Genomic DNA, 21872 nt, shown 5'->3' on the forward strand with positions numbered 1-21872 from the left:
TGCTCTCTGCCCTGTTGTCAGGCTACATTTTTAATCTTAGCACAAACGTGGACTTTGTTTTTATTATCTGATGTTTCCCTCCACTTCTAGGTGCCCAGATGACTATTATGAGCCAAGCTTGTGCAGAAAGGTGTAATATAATGAGGCTGGTGGACCGTCGGTGGGCAGGGATCGCCAAAGGAGTGGGCACTCAGAAGATTATTGGAAGGGTACATCTAGGTGAGCAAAGGCACCGCGGGAGTCTTTTCAGAATAGTAGATTGTTAAAAAATTCATTTTGCTTAGGTATATCTGATCCAGCAAGCCTAATCGCCAGGAATTTTAAATCCTCTGTTTTGTCTGAATTACACATGTACATGTTTTAGCTGGTTATGAAAAATCAGTCGCTGTGTACTTCTCTGTTCCTGTGCCTTAGAGATCCCTTTCAACTATTTTAGCTCATTTCTTTTGGTGCTTACCTCCATATTTCAAAATAACGCACGTATTGTGCTGTTACTGATACGTAAATACTGTTGAGAGCTGAGCCATCTAATTGAAAATGATTGCTTTTCCTTTTGTGTCTAGTATTGTTTTTCTCGTAATAATTCTTTTGTTTTGGTCATTTGGGATTCTGTGTGTTACTCAGTCCCCAAACCCACTTACCTAGTTGTGTAAATCTTCTTTATGCATTTCATCCTGTTGAAGATTCTTCTAGAGACTGGACGGGTGCTTCAGAGTTGCCTCACAGCTGCTGTTTAGAATCTCCCTTGCCTGGATCTCAAAGGCTCCTTTCCCCTTGGTGGTAAATTGGATTATGTGCATCCCCTGTCTCACTCTTTGTAATTTTGCTCCTCATCCTTAGAGTACACCTTCCAGTAGCTTCCTGAGAAAAAGTGTAAGGGTGGAAACTGAGTCCTTAAGAATCAGAACTTGTCTTTTTCCACTATATTCTACCAGTGTGGCTAAGTTGGAAATCATTTCTGTTTTCCGCAGTTTTTGTCAGTGGGTTGCTGTAGGGAAGCTGGCTGCTGTCCCAATTCTTGACCCTTTATGTGAAAGATTTCTTTTCCGTTTCTGAAGCTTGTGGAATCTTCTTTGACCTCAGTGTTTTGGAATTTCACAGTGATGTACTGGGGTGTAGATCTGTCTTCATTCACTGCACTGGGTACTTTTCACTCCCTGCACCCCCCTGCCCTATGTCTGTTGCTTGGGTGGGATAAATCTCCTATCCTGGACTTGTCTTCTAGTATTCTTTCTTTCCTATTTCTCTCTTTCATGTGTCCTGGGTGTGTTATTTGTTTGGCAGATTTCCTCAACTTTGCCTCCCAACCTTTCTATTATGTTTTGCATTTATTTGATGTTTGTGTTAGATGGTTTTCCCAGATGTCTGCTGACCCTTGGCATCTGCTCATATTGAAGACTGGGACACCAAAAGGCTATTTGGAAGATTACTTGGGTGGGCAGCCATGGCAATTGTGGGTGATCTGGAAGTTGGAAGGGAGAAAAGGGCTAGATGCTCAGTAAACTTGAACTTCATCCCCCTGGGTTTCAGTTACATGCTTGTTGTATCTCTGTCTTCCTCCGTGCCCACCTGTGTTTTACCGTCTTGAGAAAATAAACCTCCGGTCTACTGTGGGGGTGAAGGGAAGAAGTCACGTGACTGAGCAGAGGGCCAGAGGGAACCCCAAGATCTAACTGTGCCTCCTACAGAGACCTTCACCCAGTCTTCCTGCTTTGGACCCACCTCTACCCCTGTTTGCACAGGTCCTTGTTCATCAGCCTCTGGGGAGTTCTGACATGTGAACTGGCTTACTTCCTGGTTTTCCTTACTGTCCTCTGCTTTCTGTTCCAAAATTGTGTTTCAGTTGTTTCTTCCATTATTTTTGTCCTTAGTGATTTGTACCTTAAATAAACTTTTATTATGAATCTTTTAGGAGTAAATGGAGATAAATACATGTGTTCAGTCCCTCATCTCTAACCAAAATTGTTCTTTTTCTTAATACTTTAAATCCTTTTGAGTGAGACTTAACCACCAAGTCCCACTTCATCTCCTTCTGGCCTTTTTTTCCATGCATTTTATTCTTGCAAAAAAGTGGTCATATAATGTATAGAATTTTATACCCTGTTTTATGAAAAAATGATATTCATAATATTTCTCTGCTGTTACTATATATTTCATAAGCACCATTCAGATGCATAGCATTCTCTTATATGGGTTTAGTGGTCAACTCTTAGGATAAAATTTCCCCCCAATATTTTATTATTGTAATACGGCAGTGGATTTTTGTGTAGTTTTGTGCACATTTTAATTTTTTTTAGTCAGAATTCCTGTAAGTGAAGCTACTGAATCAAAGGTTATGAATACTTAAAAGCTCTTGATGTATTTCTAACTTGTACCAAAGCAGCTTTCCCAGCAATGAATCAGTATTCATCTTGAGGTCCTTATGCAATCAAGGGTTATTAGTTTTTACTCCCTTAATGTACAGATTAAAAAAGGGGTTTTTTTTTTTTGTTTTTTTTTTTACTGTAAGTTTCTTTTATTGCCGGTGATAGTTTCTACCCATTTTTCTCTTTCTTTTGTAATATATTTGTCTATTAGAGTCTCTGTTTTCTTTTGTCGATTTGTATAGACTAAGAACAGTTTAAATACCTTCCTCACATATACTTCCGTACCTACAGTGGGCCTGAACTATCACACAATGGTTGCTTCAGAGTCTAAATTCTCAGAATTTTTGTGGTTTTAAGTAGGAAAATGATCGGAGGAAGTAATGTAAGTACCAGTCTCTTGTGTCCTTCCTTGTGGATGGGCAAGCTGTAGCATTTGCAGCTTTGGCTCTGATAGGGAGGAAGAAAACCTTACAATTATAAGGGAAATCTAAGTAAAGGGGCGCTACGTCACGGATAAGAAGCCTCAGGATGTCGAAGGTGGTAGTTCTCGCACGTTCATCAGCAGTAGGGTGATTATAACGCCCTTAAGATCCCGGTAGGTTTCTTTTTTTTGTGAGACCTGATGTGCTAACTTAAAATTCTACATGGGCCATTTACTGTAGGAATGGGCAGGATACTCTGGAATAACTCCCTCTCTAGGTGTCAAGACCAGAGGGCTAGAACAGAAACAGACCCATGCTTACGTGGACCTTGACACATGAGAGAGGAAATCTTACGGAGCGGAGGGAAGTTTTCAGGAAACGGTGCTAGGACAGCTGGGTGTCCGTGTGGAAAAAATGAATTGGAGATTGGACCCTGTCTTACATCGCACACAAATGTCAGTTCAGGGTTGATGAAGGACCTTGATGTGAAAGGCAGTCAGAGCTTTTAGAAGAAAATATAGGAGAATATCTTGCATGGGGAAGGGGTTCCTTAAAAGTTAAGAAGGAAATTATTTGACAAATTTGGCCACATTAAGATTAAGAACTTTTTATCAAAAGGCATAAAGAAAGTGAACAAATGCAAAGTAGGAAAGAATTTTTGAAACACATATGACTAATAAAGGATTCAGATTCAGAATATGTACATTATGTGTGTGTTGTCTGTCCTCCAATTCAGGAGAAAAGACAGTATAGGGGTACCTGGGTGGCTCAGTTAAGGGTCCAACTCTTGATCTCAGCTCAGGTCTTATCTCAGGGTCATGAGTTCAAGCCCTGCTTTGGGCTCCACACTAGGCATGGAGTCTGCTTAAAAAAAAAAAAAAAATTATAAAAAAATTGCAGAAACGACTAAACAAGCACTTTACACACACACACACACACACACACACACTTTACACACACACACACACTTTACACACACACACACACACACACACACACACACACACACACACACACACACACACACACACACACACACACACACACACACACACACACACACACACACACACACACACACACACACACACACACACACACACACACACCCCACCCCGTTAGAGAAACTGAATACACACCAGGAGACAAGTACCAGGATATTCAGGGTAGCATTGCTTATGACAGCAGAAAACTGAAAGCGACCCAGAAAGTCGCGGAGCAATAGAATCGATAAATCAGTTGTGGTATATTAGACATTACAGTACTCTAAGGGGTGATTTAAAGTGAAAGAAACAGAGTCCCATGTACAGGGATAGATCTCAAAATATTTTTTGAGTAAAGAAGCAAATCGTAGTTCAAAAACACAAAGTTAAACAGTAATGCTGCTTAGAAATCATACAGAACCGGTAAGGATTATTTAAAAAGCTGGGAATGATGAACACAAAAACCAGGTTAGTGGGGAAGGTTGGAGAAGTCACTGAGTTCTGATCGGTAGAATATATAGGGAATTTCTGTGCTTTTGTGTTTTCTAACCTGGGAAATAAATGCATCGGTGTTTGTTCTGTTAGGCTTTATACTGTACACATTTCATATACTCTTCTGTTTGTAAGATAAACTTAAGAACAGGGTGCGTGGGGGCTCAGTCAGTTGAGAGTCCGCCTCCGGCTCGGGTCGTGATCCCAGGGGGCTCAGATCGAGTCCCGAGTTGGGCTCCCTGCTCAGAGAGGAGCCTGCTTCTTCCTCTGCAACCTCCCCCACAGCAGTGCATTCATGCTTTCTCTCAAAAATAAATAAAATCTTTTAAAAAAAAGATATACTTAATAACAAAGTAATTTTTATTTTTTTTACTTGACAGAGAGAGACAGTGAGAGAGGGAACACAAGCAGGGGAGTGGGAGAGGGAGAAGCAGGCTTCCCACGGAGCAGGGACCCCGATGTGGGACTTGGTCCCAGGACCCTGGGATCACAACCTGAGCCGAAGGCAGATGCTCAACAACTGAGCCACCCAGGCGCCCCAACAAAGTAATTTTAATATATTATATGTATATATATATATAGGACTAATTAAGGAAAGAGGCAAAGCAGGAGGCTCCAGGCAAACACAGGCATTGGTTTGTCTCAGCTTTTGCAAATAGAAACTTGATTATAACAGGCAATAATAAACAGTTTACTTTTTGGAGGCTAACTTATGTACAGATTTTATTTCCCTTTTAGAAAGCCTTTTGTAAGCGTTTAGGAAGCAAGTGGTTAATATTGGAGGAACTTAGGGCCAGCTTTCCTTACCACCTGAGCATGTGTCCCAATGGTACCATGTATCTAGCCGGGTATTCTGGGTAGTGTCGTTCCACTCTTAGCCACTTTACAAGCTGGTGCCTTCATTGGCTTTCAAACCGATCGTTGGGCTTACTGGATTTTGATACTTAACTCACCTGTTTCATGCCTTGCCCTGGCTTTGGCTGATTACAGGGAGCAAGGCACAGAATGAGAGGTACATTTCTGAAGCTTGTGTGAGGCTTTTGAAGCAAAAATCAGTAATCTCAAAAAAATAAAATCAAATAAAAAGTAGAGATTAAAATAAAAATCCACAATCTCTTCTCTTAATGTGCTTTAGCTCAGGTTCAGATTGAAGGAGATTTCCTGGCGTGTTCTTTCTCTATACTTGAGGAACAGCCCATGGACATGCTTCTGGGACTGGACATGCTGAAGCGGCATCAGGTAGTTAGAGCTTCGCTTTCCTTTTGCATCGGTATTTTGTGTGTTACATGGTTATTAGCACATCATCTCCCTCGGTTGTGTATACCGGAAAACTGAGAGGCCATGGCTTCTCCAACCTGGAAAGGTCCTGAATTGAGGATGTCATCATGCATGGTTTGAAATTATGTATCCATAGAAATAGAATTTCTTCTTGTGAAATCTCTCTGAATCTTTAAATCTTGCCATCTGTTTGAGATTATAATGGGCAACTTTGTTCTCTTGTGTTATTTTTAGTTTTTGATGGGAACTCAGGTAATTTTTGACAGGTTTGCGGGATCTGAACAACACATGATGGTAATTTTTTTTTTGAGAGGTGGGGGAGGGGCAAAGGGAGAAGGGGAGAGAGAATCTTAAGCAGACTCCATGGCCAGGAAAGAGCCCAACTCAGGGCTCGATCTCACAGCCCTGAGATCATGACCTGAGCTGAAGTCAAGAGTCAGACACTTAACTGACTGAACCACCCAGGTGCCATCATGATGGTGATTTTACTGCAAGTATACGTTTAGTAAATCCTTACTACCTAGGCAGACGATGCTCAGTAAGAAGAGCTGCAGGATTAAGGAAGGTGTACATGAGATGTTGGGAGTGGAAATGTTTATTTAGTACAGGGAGGAGGATTTGTAAATATATTTGCTTGCAGTGATATTTATATTTCCACTCTGAAGTCTAATAATTTGTTTAAAGATAAACTCTTCTGATTGAAGAAGCAGTTAGTGTCCACTGGGTAATAAGATTTTTCACAGCAATATTTCATATCTAGTCAATATTTTTATGTCACTAGTACTCTTTAAAAAGATTTTTATTACTAAATTCCTATAAAACATACTGCGTTAATATTCTACTGAAGGTGCAGAATTTTAAGTAGAAGGGATGAGTGAATGCATGTTTTAATAAAACCCAGTTTTTTAACCCGTCACCATCTTTCTCCGTTTGTTAGTCTTGGTATAGACCAGTACTCTCCAACTTGACAGATATAAAACATGCATGTGTGTACTGTCCTATGTCATATACACAGAAAAATATACAAAAAAGGAGGGCAGCATAAGTATGAAATAAAGAATACTTTTGTAGAGGGCGCCTGGGTGGTTCAGATGGTTAAGCGTCTGCCTTTGGCTCAGGTCATGATCCCAGGGTCCTGGTATCAAGTCCCCGCATCGGGCTCCTTGCTCAGCAGGGAGTCTGCTTCTGCCTCTCCCCCTGCTTGTTCTCTCTCTGTCTCTCTCGCAAACGAATAAATAAAATCTTTAAAAAAAAAAAAAAATACTTTTGTAGAGATGGCCTTGCCCATATACCACTTTTGAGATCATTGGTATAAAGTTTAAATATAAGTTGTACTTTATGCAATAAGCAAAATGTAAATAGTAATGTAAATGTGAATGTATAAATAGTATGTCTCAGTTTTATAAGAAAAAGTTACTTACATGTTTCTAAAAAGTGGGGCTGCTGATTATGCCCGGCATGTTTCCAAATTTTTACAATGAACATGTATTACATTACATTTAATTACATATTACATTACCGCATCCAATGAAGATGATTCTGCTATAAACTTTAAATACTTAAAAATATTTAAATATGAAATAAATATTTAAATTCATGATAATTTTTCTGCATGGCGTTTTATCCACTGTCATCTGTCTTCGGTCTCTTCCTTCTAAGTGTTCCATTGACCTCAAGAAAAATGTGCTCGTGATCGGCACCACAGGCTCTCAGACCACCTTCCTTCCCGAGGGAGAGTTACCAGAGTGTGCCCGATTGGCATACGGGGCTGGGCGAGAGGACGTGCGGCCGGAGGAGATTGCAGACCAAGAATTAGCAGAAGCTCTTCAGAAATCCGTAGAGGATGCAGGTATTTGCAGTGGCCAAGCTCTCGAATAACTTTTCTTGTTACTGGTTGGTGAGCGGGGGAGGTTGGATCTTCAGAGGGGTTGGGGACCTTTTCAGTTTCTAATCCGTGTCACTGTCCTGTCATGGATGTGTTCCTTGTCCTCTCACCACCTCTTCCTATCTCTGAGTCCAATAAAGAAAACCTTGGTGTTTCGACAGATCCATTGCTGTGTTACCAGGTACGTCAGGGAGTTATTTGCTTAAGCACATTTTGGTAGGCTTTCTAAAAAATCTTGTTTCTTTTTTCCTAACAAAAATTACTACAGGGCGCTTGGCTGGCTCAGTCGGTTGAAGGGCCAACTCTTGATCTCAGCTCAGGTCTTGATCTCAGGGTCGTGAGTTCAAGCCCCGCACTGGGCTCCATGCTAGGTGTGGAGCCTACTTTAAAAAAGAAAAAAAAAATTAAGCAGACATTTCCTTTTGAGTTCTAAAGTTTCCCTGAAAATTTATTTTCCTTTTCTTGGGCCCATTTCCTTAGAAGGATAGCATTGTCGTTGTGACTAAGCAGTCCCGACCTTTTTAATATGTACTGAAAGTGCTGCCACCATAGAGGAATCGACGATAAGATGCACAATTGAACACTAATCAAACTACAGTGTTTATGCTATTAATGAGATTGCATAGTGTGTCCTTGGGCTAAATTAGAACAGTAGATCAGCTGTTGACATGGGGATACCTAGTCATTTTTTCGTTAAGTCTCAGTTGTCATGGCTTGTTTAAATCTAAAGACCAAGCCAAGTTTTCTGGGCTAAGTAGAAGGACACATTTTTGCTGAAATCCTACCTTCATGGCATAATTTTTCCCCATCTGTTATAAAACAGTGACTCTGGGATACATTTTCTAGAAGCTGAAGAGAATTAACTTTTAAGGTGGGGTTATTTTAAAGTCTTGAGCTGTAATTATTCATCAATGACTAATACCACACACTGTGTTTTCTGGTATAGCAAAATGTATTAGAGCTACAAGTCCAGGGAATAGCTTTCTCCTAAAGACAAAAAAGATAGGATCTTTAAAAAATAAGCAGCCAGATTTTGCCAGTGTTTTTACTTAGAGAACACCCGGAGGTCTAGCCCTGAGCCTCTTTAAAATGGGTGTGGGTAGCAGACAGAGTTTTCCAAGCTGGCCTTGTTCCTAATCACCACACCTTTTGACACCTTTGAGTTTTACATATAAAGTACGGCTTTGGTTGTGACATAACTGTTTTGCAGGAAGGGGAGAATTCTGAACAACCAGACAGAGACTAAATTAATAGTTTTAATCTTCCCTGCAAGGCAAGCTTGACTGAGTTTGACATACCCACTTAGAAGGTTTTACCTGTTTTTAGTAACTTGTCAGCTTAGTCATAATACTGGGTATTAACAAAATGAAGATGTATTACCATCTTGTGAAATCTCCATTTTTCCCCCACAATTTGGTGTTTTTATTTGAGAAGCACTAGCTGATGATAGCAATGCTTTCTAACCTACTAACAGTTACCCTCTTTGGGTAATTACCTTCTTGTAATAAAAAGTTCAGGGAATTAAAATAGAAACCACAGGTGTTTTCAGCATAGTGAAAGGAATGTACCAATTGAAAGGATTAAAAGGAGGTGTGTACCTGGCTAGCTCAGTCGGTGGACCGTGAGACTCCTGATCTTGGGGTCATGTGTTTGAGTCCCACATTGGGCTTAGAGATTACTTTAAGGACATTAAAAGTAAAATTAAAAAATAAAAATATTTTTTAAAAGGATTAAAAGGAAATGGGTTTTTTCCCACGTGCCTTTTTGTTACTGATGATACGTGGCTTGTGCTAATTTTTATAATGTTTAAATAGTGAAATAATTCTACATCAGGTCCTGTTTGTTTGGAACACCGACTTCCCAGTATCATCAAAATCAAAACTCTGGACATAGTAGGTGAAAGTATTTGTGCTAAAAAGTGTTTCTTTGGTGGATACCTTATACCAGCGTGTCTTTATCTTTTCTATCAATGGAAAACTAAATCCGAAAGGAGCTGTATCTAATACATCTTCTAAAAACTGGCTAAAAGATAAGCCAGGATAATCCAGTTTGGTTTGTTTTTCCTCTAAAAATAAATCTCAACTGAGAAGGAAATTTGGAAAGTGACTGTTACAAGCGTTCGCTCACCTTTAAGATTTCCATACCGTGTGATTCCATCTATGGGTCTCCTGTTCTCCACCCGTCCCACATGTCTGCCCGTGAATTCTGTGTGTGTGGGTGTTTGAAGTTCATTTCTTTCCAAGTTCTTTTGAAAAATCTGTTGAAGTTGACACATTGCTTTATGTATTGTGAGAGAATTAAACCAACTAGACTACAGAAACATTCCCCAAGCTTGACTCTACCAGTTCCTGATTGTAAAGGTGGCAGAGGAATGGAGACAAAACCCTGCATGCTGTGTGGTTTGCACTGTTAACCCAAGTTTGCTTGTCTGTTTCCTAATTCAAACAGAGCGTCAGAAGCCATGATGCATGTAGTGTGTGTGTACTGCAGCTGGAGTGGGCCCCAGACCAGGTATTTATAGACACCACGTTAAGCCTTCCATCCAGTTATCGTCTGTGGTCTGAAAGTCTCTGTATCTGCAGCAGTTTTGGAATTTAGCTTCTGCCATCCATTTCACCTCGTTTAATCTGGTTACAACTAGCCTGTATATGCATCTGTGTGTTGGCATATGTACGTAACTGAGCACAATTTCCTATGCAAAATTTTCTCAACCATTGGAACAGTCCAAGGAGGGGAGGGAAATCCCAGGAAAAACGGCCCATCTGGCCATGGTGAATATATCAAATCAAGAAAGTCAGCACCACAGTGCATTGTTGTTGAGGTAACTACACCATCAGGGGTTTCTTGAGTCTGTTTCTTCTGAAAACCTGGAAGTTCTTTTTTCCTAGCACTGCACACAACCACATAGAGTTAGAAACAGGTAGAAATTGCCAGTCCACTGAGGAAGAAGTGGAACCCTAGACCAGCTGACTTGTCTAGGGACACAGGTTCACTAATGTGGGCAGAACTTAGGCTTTATTCTCCCAGAAAGAAGAGCTGACACTTGGCTCTTCCGTCGCTCCCTAGCCTGACAGACTCTCCCCTGGAGGCGCTCTGTCCCCGTTTCCCTAGAGTGTAAATCTGGGGGACAGCAGCCTGAGCGTACCGGCTGATTTCTCAAGGGGAAGAGAGAGTCTTTAAACTACCAACCTTAGACTTTATTAGGGGTTTGCAGGCTGGTTGTAATTAGATACCTAGCACTCAATTTCTTCTTTTTTCCTTTTTCCTTACAAAGGTGGGGTAAAAGTAGACACGGTTTAATTAGCCTTCATATCCATTGCCCTCATCCCCTTACCCTACCCTGTAGTACTGACCCAGCGCTCCCCTACAGCTAGGACTTAGGCCAGTGGACTGACCGTCTCAGCTATAGGAGGACTGTGTGCTGCTTTCATAGTGAGCACCAAACACATGGAGGCCATGTTCTCCTTGACATCACTCAGTCGTCCGAACTGGCACACGGGTGCCAGAAAGCCATTATCACATACCCTATGCCACTCACGTAGATACTTCACTGTAACGCATCTTCTCTGTTGGCAGTAACTCGCAGTTGAACCTCTTTCAGAGTCAGCTCTAGAGATTGATAAATAAAATTAATCACTGTGTTTCTAGGCACTAATGGATATAATTTGCACTGAAATAAATACTGTTTTCCCGTTTACCTCTAAGCTATCAGATTGTTTTGCAAGAAGTCAGTAACTTCCTGACGCAGTTAATGCTTTATCTTCTCCTGCTGTTAACCAATGTCGCATTAGAATGATTTAGAGCTGTTTGAATCCTAACTGGATTGCTTCATGCCTTCTTAAGATCAGGCCCCCCACATTGGATGTTAATCAGCATGAAGCATTTGAGTCACATCTGCCCTAAGAGATTGTATTGTGAAGTAATCTTTGTTACCAGCCTTTGACATTTAATTGAAGATCTTATAGTAACTGCATAGAGGTCGATGTTTAACTGGATCGGTGGCAAAAGGCAGGTTGGAGTGATGATTAATGGTGTCATGAGGTGGTGTTTGAGCCTGCCGTCCTGTGAGTGCTCAGTTAGTTGCAGTCAATCTAAATTGTCATTGCCTGGCAAAAAACCATTACAAACTATCTCCTTCCACTGCCAGGACCACCCCCTACCGTGCCCTTAAAGTACTTAAATGTTCTCACTTAGTTGTACCATGTTAATGTGATAAAGTAACTGATAATCCTTTCCAAAGTTGCCCTATTTGGTAAGGTGATGATTGGATTTAATCTGTTTGACCTTTAGCCTTATTTTTGTTCTTTGACTCCACACTCACACAGCTTTATCCTGATTTTCAGGAAGTTTGGAGAGAAATGAATTAAATGGAATGTTTTTCTGTCTTCTGGAGATTCCCAAGCGTATTCTCCTTTCTCATTATAATTCCTGCTCTGTTCCAGATATACCCGGATTTAGACTTGTCGTTTAGAACCTTCATGTTCACATTTGAAACACTAAAAGTGCATTGACATGAGAATTGTTCAGTGTAGAGATCCTCAAAATTTGTGACATGCTTAAGAATCACCTGAGGAGCTTATTGAAAATGCATATTCATGGGTTTCCTCCCAAGGATGAGTGCCCCTGAATGTGCACGCTTAGCAAACATGCCAGGTGATTTCAGGGCAAGTGATAGAATACACTTGGAGAAACTCTTCTAGAGTTCTGAGCTCACTGAGCATAAAGATACATCCTTTTCCCTCAGTCTTGAGCACTAACCCAGTTACTATGTGGATGTTTATTAATGGTACTTAAAGAAAAATACTGAATTCGAGTACACATCTTTTATTAAGAATGTACCTACCTCTTATTCTGATGCTGTGATGTTAAATTGTCTACCCCAGTGAGAATGGTTCTTGTATAAGTCTATGAATATAAGACAAACCCAAGTTTAAGGACCTGATTTTGTTCTGTCCTGTTTAGATCTTATCATCTGATAATTTAGTGGCCTTTGTAATCTGCTGATTAATCTCCTTTCCTTTTTGTTCCATATAGAGAAAAGCGGTAAAGAAACTACCTCACTGGGAATGTCATCATTACCAACTTCAAATGGATTTAACCATCCAGCCCATCCTTCAGGACAGAGTCCTGAGATTGGTAATCCTATGAGTCTTGCTCACTCTGTCTCTGCTTCAGTCTGCCCTATCAAGCCCAGTGACCCCAACAGCATCGAACCTAAAGCTGTGAAGGCTTTGAAGGCTTCAGCTGAATTCCAGATAACCTCTGAAAAGAAAGAACATCTTCCTCTGCAGGATCTTTCTGATAGTGCTTCTTCAGCAGACAGTGCTCCAGCAGATCAGAGTCCAGCCATGCCTTTGCGGAATTCCTCTGAAGAAGCCATTGTTGCCGATAATATGGAGAAATCTGCTGATAGAAGCACCCAGGGCCTCAGATCTCATCTCCACACAAGACAGCAAGCTAGTGTATCTGTCACAACTACTAGGGTGCAAGAACCAGCGGGGTTTCTAGGTGAAAAGGGTTGGCATCCAGAAAATCAGAACCTGTGTCAGGTGAATGGCCTTCAGCAGCACAAAGAACCAGGGAGTGAACAGCACGGGGTTGGACAACAGAGTGCTCTAAATGACCGAGAACATCTCTGTAACACAGAGGACTTTGAACTTCTTGGAGAAAGGCAACAGAATCAACAAAGAAGTGTTGATTTGGAATCGACCATGAAAGAAGACAGGCTACAACAGAATGTGGACCTTCCAGGTACAGAGGAAAATACTCTACCTTCAGGATGCTTTGGCTGCTCAAACTCAGAAACACTTATGGAAGTAGATACAGTTGAAGAGTCCCTAGTTGCTGTGCTCAATTCAGCAGATGGTCAGCATGCCAGTGTCAAGAACATCGGTGCATCTGCTCTCACCTTAGATAATCCCTTGATGGAAGTAGAAACATCAAAATGTAACCCTTCGTCTGAAATTTTGAGTAATTCAGTTTGCACTCAGGATTTACAGCTCCCAGACAGTAATGTTGAAATGTCTGGAACAAGTAAAGAAGATGGGGATTGCTCCCCCTCTTTAAGTCTTTGTGGCAGTTCTCAGCCCTCTGTGGAGTCAGCAGAGGAATCTTGCTCATCTTTAACAGCAGCCTTGAAGGAACTCCATGAACTTCTGGTCATTAGTAGTAAACCAGCTTCAGAAAATATATCTGGGGAAGTTATCTGTCAGTCCAAAATGGTAACTGAGGGCCCAACAGTTATTAAGGACCTTTCTGAAAGATGGACCCAAAGTGAACATCTTACAGCTACCCAGGATAAAGAGCATTCACAGGTCACCCTTCGTCAGAGCATATCTGTGTCAGTGAGGGCAGAGAACTTACCAGACACTTCAAATGGTGCTGGAGTAGATGCAGTAGAAAATAGTACCGTAAGGGATCCGGGCGATGGCCTAGTACCGGATAAGGAAAGTGTCCCCGAGCCTAGGGAATCTGGAAAGGAGAGCAGCTCTGCCACTCTAGCCTCAGCTAAAACGTCTAATCAGTCACACTGCACCTTAGGTGTAGACATTCCACCCAAACGCTTAGCTGGTGAGGAGGATGCAGTCAGTCACACTTCTGAGCAAGCGAAGTCCTTGTCCAATTTCATACTGGTTCAAGATTTGGGCCAGGGCACACAGAAGCCAGTGCCAGACAGGCCTGAGACCAGAGAAGATGTCTGTCCTGAAGCTGCAAGACCACTTCTTGAATTTGAACCACCTCCCAGCCAGCCATCATCAAGTCCCTCCATTCTTTCACCATTAATTTTTCCCGCCGCAGACATTGACCGCATTCTCCGTGCCGGCTTCACTTTGCAGGAAGCTCTTGGGGCTTTGCATCGAGTTGGTGGAAATGCAGACCTTGCACTTCTTGTTTTGCTAGCAAAGAACATTGTAGTTCCTACATAACCATGGAAAAGGGGGCTAGACCATACTCCATTCCCTTTAAAAAAGCTATACACGCACACACACACACACACGCACACGTACACACTCACCACATATACAGAATATGTAGAAACCTGCAAGCAGAATGTTGAGCCAGATTTTTTTTAAGGATTTTTTTCGGCCAAAGTAACTTATCTCTTGTCTGATGAATTTGTCTATTCTCTTTGTTAAAATTTGGGCCTTTTTAAATGTATTGGCAGTAATGTGCATACAAAAGCTTTTTATTATCATTAAGATGATGTATTCTGGAATAAAATTGATGGTTTTGTGTATAGCATACCATTTTAGAATGAGAGTGAATGCTTTAAAAAGCAGAAGCCATGAGAAGTCCCACCTCCCATGCAGCTAGAAGCAAATCAGCTTCCCATTTTGGCTGTGTATGTGCTGTAGGCAAGGTATGGCTTGTTGGCTCGGTTGTCCGTTTACAAACTGGATCACATGGTTTGGTGTTTGGAATTACACTTAGTGCTCTGTGTATTGATGATTCATCAGTTATAACAGAAAATTGAAGAATAGTTGAATAATATCTCTTAGAGTGGTATGTTTTTATTTGTTTGGTTAGGATTTGACCTTTTTATGGGATGAGGTGGGAGGGTTTAGAACTTGGGCTGCTTTGTGCATCATAGGCTGCTGCATGGATTGCCAAGTATTTGGGGTGGGACACTGGGGGGGGGAGCGGGGGAGTCAACATCAGAGTGAAACATGGTGCTACCCAGATAAGAAAAGGGAAGAGTCTGTAATTCCATTTGCAAATGTCCTGGTGATGTTTCAAGAACTAGGAGTGAAAAATGGCCGAAACACTGGAATTGATTAGAGAGTGGGTTTGCTAGCATCTTACTGATCACACCTCAACCTTTAGTGATTAATGAGGAACTTAAAGATCTGCTAATGGGTTGATTGCCAGAAGTTTATTTCCTTTGGAAGCTCATCTACTAGGAACTTGTAAAGCTCAGGTTGAGCTGTGATCTGAGTGAAATATTATGAAGTGGGATAACCTTGTCACTGGTTCATCTTGGTGCTTGGAATGGTCAGTCTCTTTGTTGAGTGTCCTTCATGGCACCGGAAATAGTAACTGCAGTTTCTGACTCAAGTGGCCTTGGGTAGAGATTTCCATCCCTTTCTTTCCTCAGGAGTTTCTTTTTTAAAGCAAGATGCATCATATTTGTGTTTACCATGTCAAGGTAGAGTGGGGCATAGTATATAGATGTATTTATTGTGGCCTTTTTTTATATGAGGACTAGCCCTTGGAAACCATTGTCCTGTGGGCCCCACTGTGCAATAATCCTACTGGATAGGTTTTAGGTAGTTTTTCCTGGAAAATAAACTCTCTTACGTACCTAGCAGGAATCCAAAATCTTGGTTTTATTGAAAAGAATCTTGAGAATAACTCCCGATTCCAAGTTGTGGTTCGCAGTGTGTTTGAAACAGATGCTTTGAAAGGGTGATTCGTGAACTTAGTGTTAAATGATTTTTGTCTAAAGTCTTACTCTCTTCGGAAGCTTATTCTTTCCATCAAAATTCGAGTCACTGAGCACAATCAAAATGGAGGCTCATATCTCAGGAGTTTTTGAAATTTTTATTTGGGGGCACTTAGAGACGTTTCTCTTCTACCCTATTCCATCTTTTCCTTTTGCTGTGATATTTGTCTGTGTGTTAATGAGACTTTAGTGATGTGATAGAAAGTCACATAGATTCATCATGATCTGAAGTTAGGAGATGGTTGACAGAAGGAGTTGTGGTTTACTGTTTTCAAGAGGGCATTCAGAACAGCGGGTCAGCCAGGTTGTCTTTAAGATGTTCTTTTAGACAATCACATGTCGCAGACCCTTTTGCCTGCCCCACACCAAAGATGTAAGATGCACTAGGAAACTGCATATAGGATTTCTGTCAACCGACTCTTAGAGCTGTGATTGTAATTAAGTAGTTGGTGCTATGATTGAAGCAAAATCTAGTAGCAATGCAATGGCCCCTGTATTTGCTTTATGGGTGGTAATTGGGAATTTATTCTAAGCTTATAAATCTTTAAGGTTGCGAAGTGGGTTTGGTGTGAGGTGGGGGAAGTTATCGATGACAACAGACTCCTCCAAAAAGGCCTCTGCGTGAAGATGGGCCTCATAGTCTTCTGTCTGGGTAGTGACGTACTGCTCAGAGGCTTGGCTGCTCAGTTTTCACAGTGCAGAGATTTGGGAATCAATCCCAGGTGGAATATAGAATATCAGCCTGGAAAAGGTTTTATTATAATAGCTTTTTACTACATATGTATATTTATTTTTAGGAGAAAATTGAATAGGCCTATAGTTGTACATGTATTCTTGTTAGTAGTGCTTTGAATGAATGAGCTGAACCCACTTGCCAAATATCCTGGTCCTTTTTCATCATTTATTTTTCAGTGTATAATTGCTTCGATTTTTAAAACCTTATTTCCTGTTCCATCATTTGTATGAAAGTGAAGTTGTTGACATTGTTAGGATCTTGAATCATTCTTAAATTTTGCAGTTCTTAAAACACAAAGGGAATTAAGGAACATGACACTAGTGAACCTTCATTGTCAGTTTTTTTGAAAGTGCAGACATTTGGGGCGCCTGGCTGGCTCAGTCGGAAGAATATGCGACTCTTGATCCCAGGGTCATGAGTTCGAGCCTCACGTTGGGTGTAGAGATTATTTAAAAAAAAAAAAAAAGTTAAAATAACCTTTTTTTAAAAAGTGAAGAAATTCAAGATTAACTTCTCTTAAAGTAAGATAAAATCATTGTGAACTCCTCTGGTTGCTAAAATACTGATACTGGTCAGCCATAAGCAGTAATGGGCCACTTTACTGACAGCTTCTTTGCCACAACCAGTAATGGACGGTTCTGTGGTCAGCACTCACGTCCAAGGGTGGTCTCTGTTTATTCACCAAAGAGAGGAGAAGATTGTCCTGTATGACTTCTGCAGTTTACCCTAAGTTGATGCGCGTGTGCAGCAATGTGCTTGGTGACCTGACAGCTGTGCCGAGGCTGTAGATTTTGCTCATTGGAGCTGATAAGAATGATTTCCACTTGGACCTGTTTAGGCCTCCAGACATCAGCCAGTAGCCTTCATCCCACAGTTTGGGCCTTAGCCATTAACATATAAAGATAACCAGTTGCTTGGCAAAGAGAACGGGATAGATGGTGGGTGTGTGTTAAAACTGTTCTGCCTTGGAGCCTATGAAACTCCCAGAGCTCCTCGTCTCCATATGTACTAAAGGAAGACACAACCCATGTGTTTTTTCCCAAAGCAATTCTCTAGCGAGAGAGGGTTGCATAAAAATGGAAAGATACATGAGACTCTGTGTCACCGATTTTATAACTAGTTAAAATGGAATCTGCCTGTTCTTCCCTTAGCACAGCTTTCTATCTCTAGTAAAAGCCATAAAAACTTAGTTGATTTAACCATCAGCTCGTGTGTGTGTGTGTGTGTGTGTGTGAGTGATTGACAAATATCCTACAGTTAATTTTACATAGACTGAAAAGCAAACAGTTTTTGTATCTACAGATATATTCTCCACTTACGGTGGCTTTTATCCGACGATATATATAAAAACAGCCTTGCAAATAACTGGCCAGGAAAGTTCCAGTGCATTCTGACTTCCTTTTCCTACCTGTTTGCCGCCTGTAATGAGAGCAAGCAGGATAATTGAACTGCGATGTATTTCAAACTTGTTATCACTGGTAACATATCCTAAGATAAGCTAATTAGATTATGCATTCTTCTGTTCTCTAGCACAAATACCAAAACGCCAAATTTCTCCTTTGAATTTGGTGACTTAGTATAGTCTGTGGCTGAACTAGAAAGAAACAAGTTATTAGGAGTTTCCTTTCCCAGAAGATGGAATGTTAACCTTTTTGTATTAGGAGTTCCATAAAAATAAAAAATAGCTTTTTTTCTGAAAGAATAAAAAACTCCAGTTCCTCTTAACAACGGAGTAAATTCAAAGCGTGTCCTTGAGAACTAGAAATGTAAAATCATGGCTTAAGTTGTGTACCTTAGAGGCCTCTCAGTGTTAGTGAGGTGTTCCTAGGAGTTCATTGAATAAATAATTTAGGGGTAAACCTTTGATGTACTTGATTTTCTCTTGTGCCTTAGTTTCTCCAAATAGCAGAAGCATCACATTTTGGTGGGAAATAAAAGTGGAAGTATCGGAGGGAAAGTTTGAAAATGTCCTTCCTAAAGATAGAGGCTATGCATGGAGTGGTCTTAAGACTCACCCTCATTGTTAATTCAGAATTATCCTGCATCAAATCTTTAGACTTCCCTAGATAGAAGAATTATAATAGGGCTTTTTTGCATCGAGAGTACCAAAAAAAATGGTTTCTAGATGTTTATTATGTTGTTTGTTGCACTATCTATATTGTGGTGGTTAAGACAGAATTCAAGAAAATCTGGTACTCTTGAAGGCTATACAGTATGAGTCTTTAAATAAGATTTCATTGATTCATGGGGTACCTGCCTGGCTCAGTCATTAGAACATGCAACTCTTGATCTTAGGATTGTGAGTTTGAGCCCCACATTGGGGGTAGAGTTTACTTTAAAAAAAAAAAAAAGTGTGTATTGATTTATTCATCAGACATTAAGTGCCTGTGTGCCCAGTACTGGGGAGCACTGGGGATACAGGGGTGACTAAATCAGATTGGAAGGCTGCCCTCATGAAGTTCTGTCTAGTAAAGAGACATGAAACAAATTTTAGCCTTAAGAAGAGCAAGATCTGTTTTTGCCTGTTAGCATGGTTTTATTTTCCAAAGTCATATTAGAATGATCTGGTTCAAATTCAGAGGAGATTGGGAAAATTGGGCTCCAAATGGAATAAGATGCTGTGAGCCTCAAACTGCTCTAAAAAGTCATTACTTTTTAATAGAATCAGAAACCAACAAAAAATGTTCCAACATTTGATAGAAATACTTGAAGAGATCAGTATAAATGATTTGGAAATAATTTATGCTGCCGGGGGACAAGGGGAAATGGGCAGGATAGAAGTGCAAGTAAATGGGAGATGATCGCAAGTACACACCAGTGACAGCTTTTCCTCCCATCAGGACACCCTTCCACGCAGGCTAGAAATGTGGAGTGTGCTGCGGCATCCTCCCCACTCCCCCTTTGAGCACGGCTGCTCTGGAATACAGACCATCTGGGCCAACAGGACTTAGCAGAGGATCCTGCAGGATTTGCTGTTTTAAAAGAAGCTGAGTGCAGGATGTGGAAATGGGAATCTAGAGCAGAAAACGTAGCAAGCGATGGCACCGGATGGTGGGCAGGATTATTGACAAGATTACCCAAGGCTCTACCAAATCTTTGACAGGACAGGTCCATCAAAAGGACATTCTTCGACCCATTATTTAAAATGTCACCATGTATGTTGTAATCCTGAGGCATACAGGTAGAATTTCTGGACCTGACTACTAGTGACTTCTGAGGCTTAAAATTAGAAAACTCAAAAGTTTATCAGATATGTATTGGTAACTGGTAATTTAGACCCTCTCGGGGCTGTAAAAGGTGAGAGGGATTTAGCTGGTAAGTTTCAGGGCGCAATTTTGAGGAATGAAATCTACAGAGAAAATGGTTCAAGGGTGTAGGAGTTAGAGAATGTTTCTTTTATCTAAAAAAGTTAGGCAGATGACAGAAGACCTGGGGTGGTGGGGGCGTAGAACACAAAATTAGATTTTTACAGAACTGTATTTCTTTAAATACGTAAATAAGAACGTTCTCGTTAGCCAACTTGGGGAAGGGGCATGTTGGATATTTTTCCCTGGGAAAATCCATGTCTGATGGGAAAAGATTTTGTTTACCAGGAGCTTGCTTTACACACAACCTTGAATGAATGCATTTGTGGCTTAAAGGGAGGAGACCTCTCTCAATCTCCTACCAGAGGCAGTCAGATCAGCCAGTTGGTTTCCAGATTTTCCAGATTCCTTCAGCCTGAGATTACCTGATGCTGACCAGACTTCTTTTTCTTTCCCTGAAGGCCCCACAGCTTTCTGAGTGTATGCCTCCTATCTTGAGACCTTTCTCTCTGAATTATTATATTCCATTCTCTATTCTCACGATCATCCTTTTGAAATAGTGATGCACTCAGAGCAGTTGAACATACCGATTATATTGCTTTCTTCACTGTGCACCTGCAATGAAAATTGATTTGCTCATTTTTATTCAGAATCTCGTCTTCATGGCAAGTTGGGCTAATGGCCTTCACTCTCGAGTAAGGTTTGTTTACCAGTTTTGTAGCCATATTTGGCAAATCTTAGCAAATAGAAACCCTTCTTTTCCCCTTTGTTCTTGCAATTGCTCATGTATTGCTTTTCTGACTTTTCTTTGAGCTTTGAGACTACTGCATCTTTAAAAAAACTAGGCGGATTGGCAAAACAGGCTTGCCAATAGCTTAGTCACTCCCATAGTGCTTTGGTTTTGAGAGTTGGGAAAACTCTGAGAACTTAAGAGAACCAAACTCAGGAATCCCACAGTTGGCTGCACTGTGCCCTTGGTTTAGGGGCTGGACATAGGACCTGTCTGCAGCTGAGTGAACTAGATGCATTTGGGTTTGAGTTTTTTGTCACATACTGAAATGTTAAGTCAGCCCTAAATAATCGAAACACTTTATTTTTCTTTTTTTAATAGGAACTTTCTGAAGAAAAAGTGATGTGTAAAACATTTGATATTTAAGACAATAAAGTTTTTATCATAAGACTCTTGTTTGATCAATTTCTTTTGAGATGGTTACTTTAGTCTTTGTCTGTCTTCCTGCCCCTTTAAATAACCCCTACCCAGGTACTGTGATTTGCAACCATCTGCCTGGACCTCACAAGAAATGGGTATCTCCAAGCCATTAAAGGTGACTTCCAGATGACCACTGCAGGGGCACAGCCGCCTGCTCGTGTCAGAGACGTGCATCTGTGACCCCGTGGGCAGCCAATGCACAGTGACAGACATTGTGATAGGGTGTTGTGGTTAGACCAGCCTCTGGAGCCAGGCCACTTTGCCACTTGCTGGCTATGTGACTTTGGGTAAGTTTCCTAACCTTTCTGTGCCTCCGTCTCATCTACAAAATGGGGACCATCTGGATGGTTGTAGGGATTAAACAAGTTAATACATGTAAAATGCTTAGCATAGCACCTGGCACATACTAAGTGCTCTTAGATATTAGCTAATACTCATTGTGTCATGGGAAGGATTTGAGGATGCTGAATGCAGTTTCTAGAAGTTAGGCAATCCAAACCTTCGGATCTGGCTCTGCCCCATGCAGTCATTCATTCAGGGTCCTAGGCTGCCAGGGCTCTGCTTTCTTCCACATGTGGCTTCCAATGACATACCAGGAGAAGAGAATGAGGGCTGTTCGTAGAAGTTTTTCTACCAGGCCTGGAAGTGGTGTATACATGTCACTTCCCTACCCACGTTTCCCTGACTGGAACTCAGTCACACAGCCAGACCAAAGTGCAAGGGAGGCTGGGAAACCTAATCTACTCATGTGC

At 41.1% G+C, this 21872-nt stretch overlaps 1 protein-coding gene across 7 annotated transcripts in view; it reads left to right on the forward strand.

Annotated features, from left to right (window-relative positions):
* Positions 1-21090, forward strand: part of DDI2 (DNA damage inducible 1 homolog 2) — a 42248-nt gene extending 21158 nt beyond the window's left edge. For 5 of the 7 annotated variants that reach the window (XM_027568588.2, XM_027568606.2, XM_027568597.2 and 2 more), the window contains 4 exons: positions 91-219; positions 5399-5502; positions 7201-7390; positions 12461-21090. In XM_027568588.2, the coding sequence (XP_027424389.1) occupies positions 91-219; positions 5399-5502; positions 7201-7390; positions 12461-14352 (2315 nt within the window). In that variant the 3' untranslated portion in view covers positions 14353-21090. Of the gene's footprint in view, positions 1-90; positions 220-5398; positions 5503-7200; positions 7391-9874; positions 9938-12460 lie in introns of those variants that run through there. The other 2 variants (XM_027568644.1, XM_027568635.2) reach the window with 2 other exon arrangements.
* Positions 21091-21872: the final 782 nt, after the last annotated feature.

Source organism: Zalophus californianus, chromosome 4 (assembly GCF_009762305.2).
Source record: "Zalophus californianus isolate mZalCal1 chromosome 4, mZalCal1.pri.v2, whole genome shotgun sequence".
Classification (NCBI taxonomy): Eukaryota; Metazoa; Chordata; class Mammalia; order Carnivora; family Otariidae; genus Zalophus; species Zalophus californianus.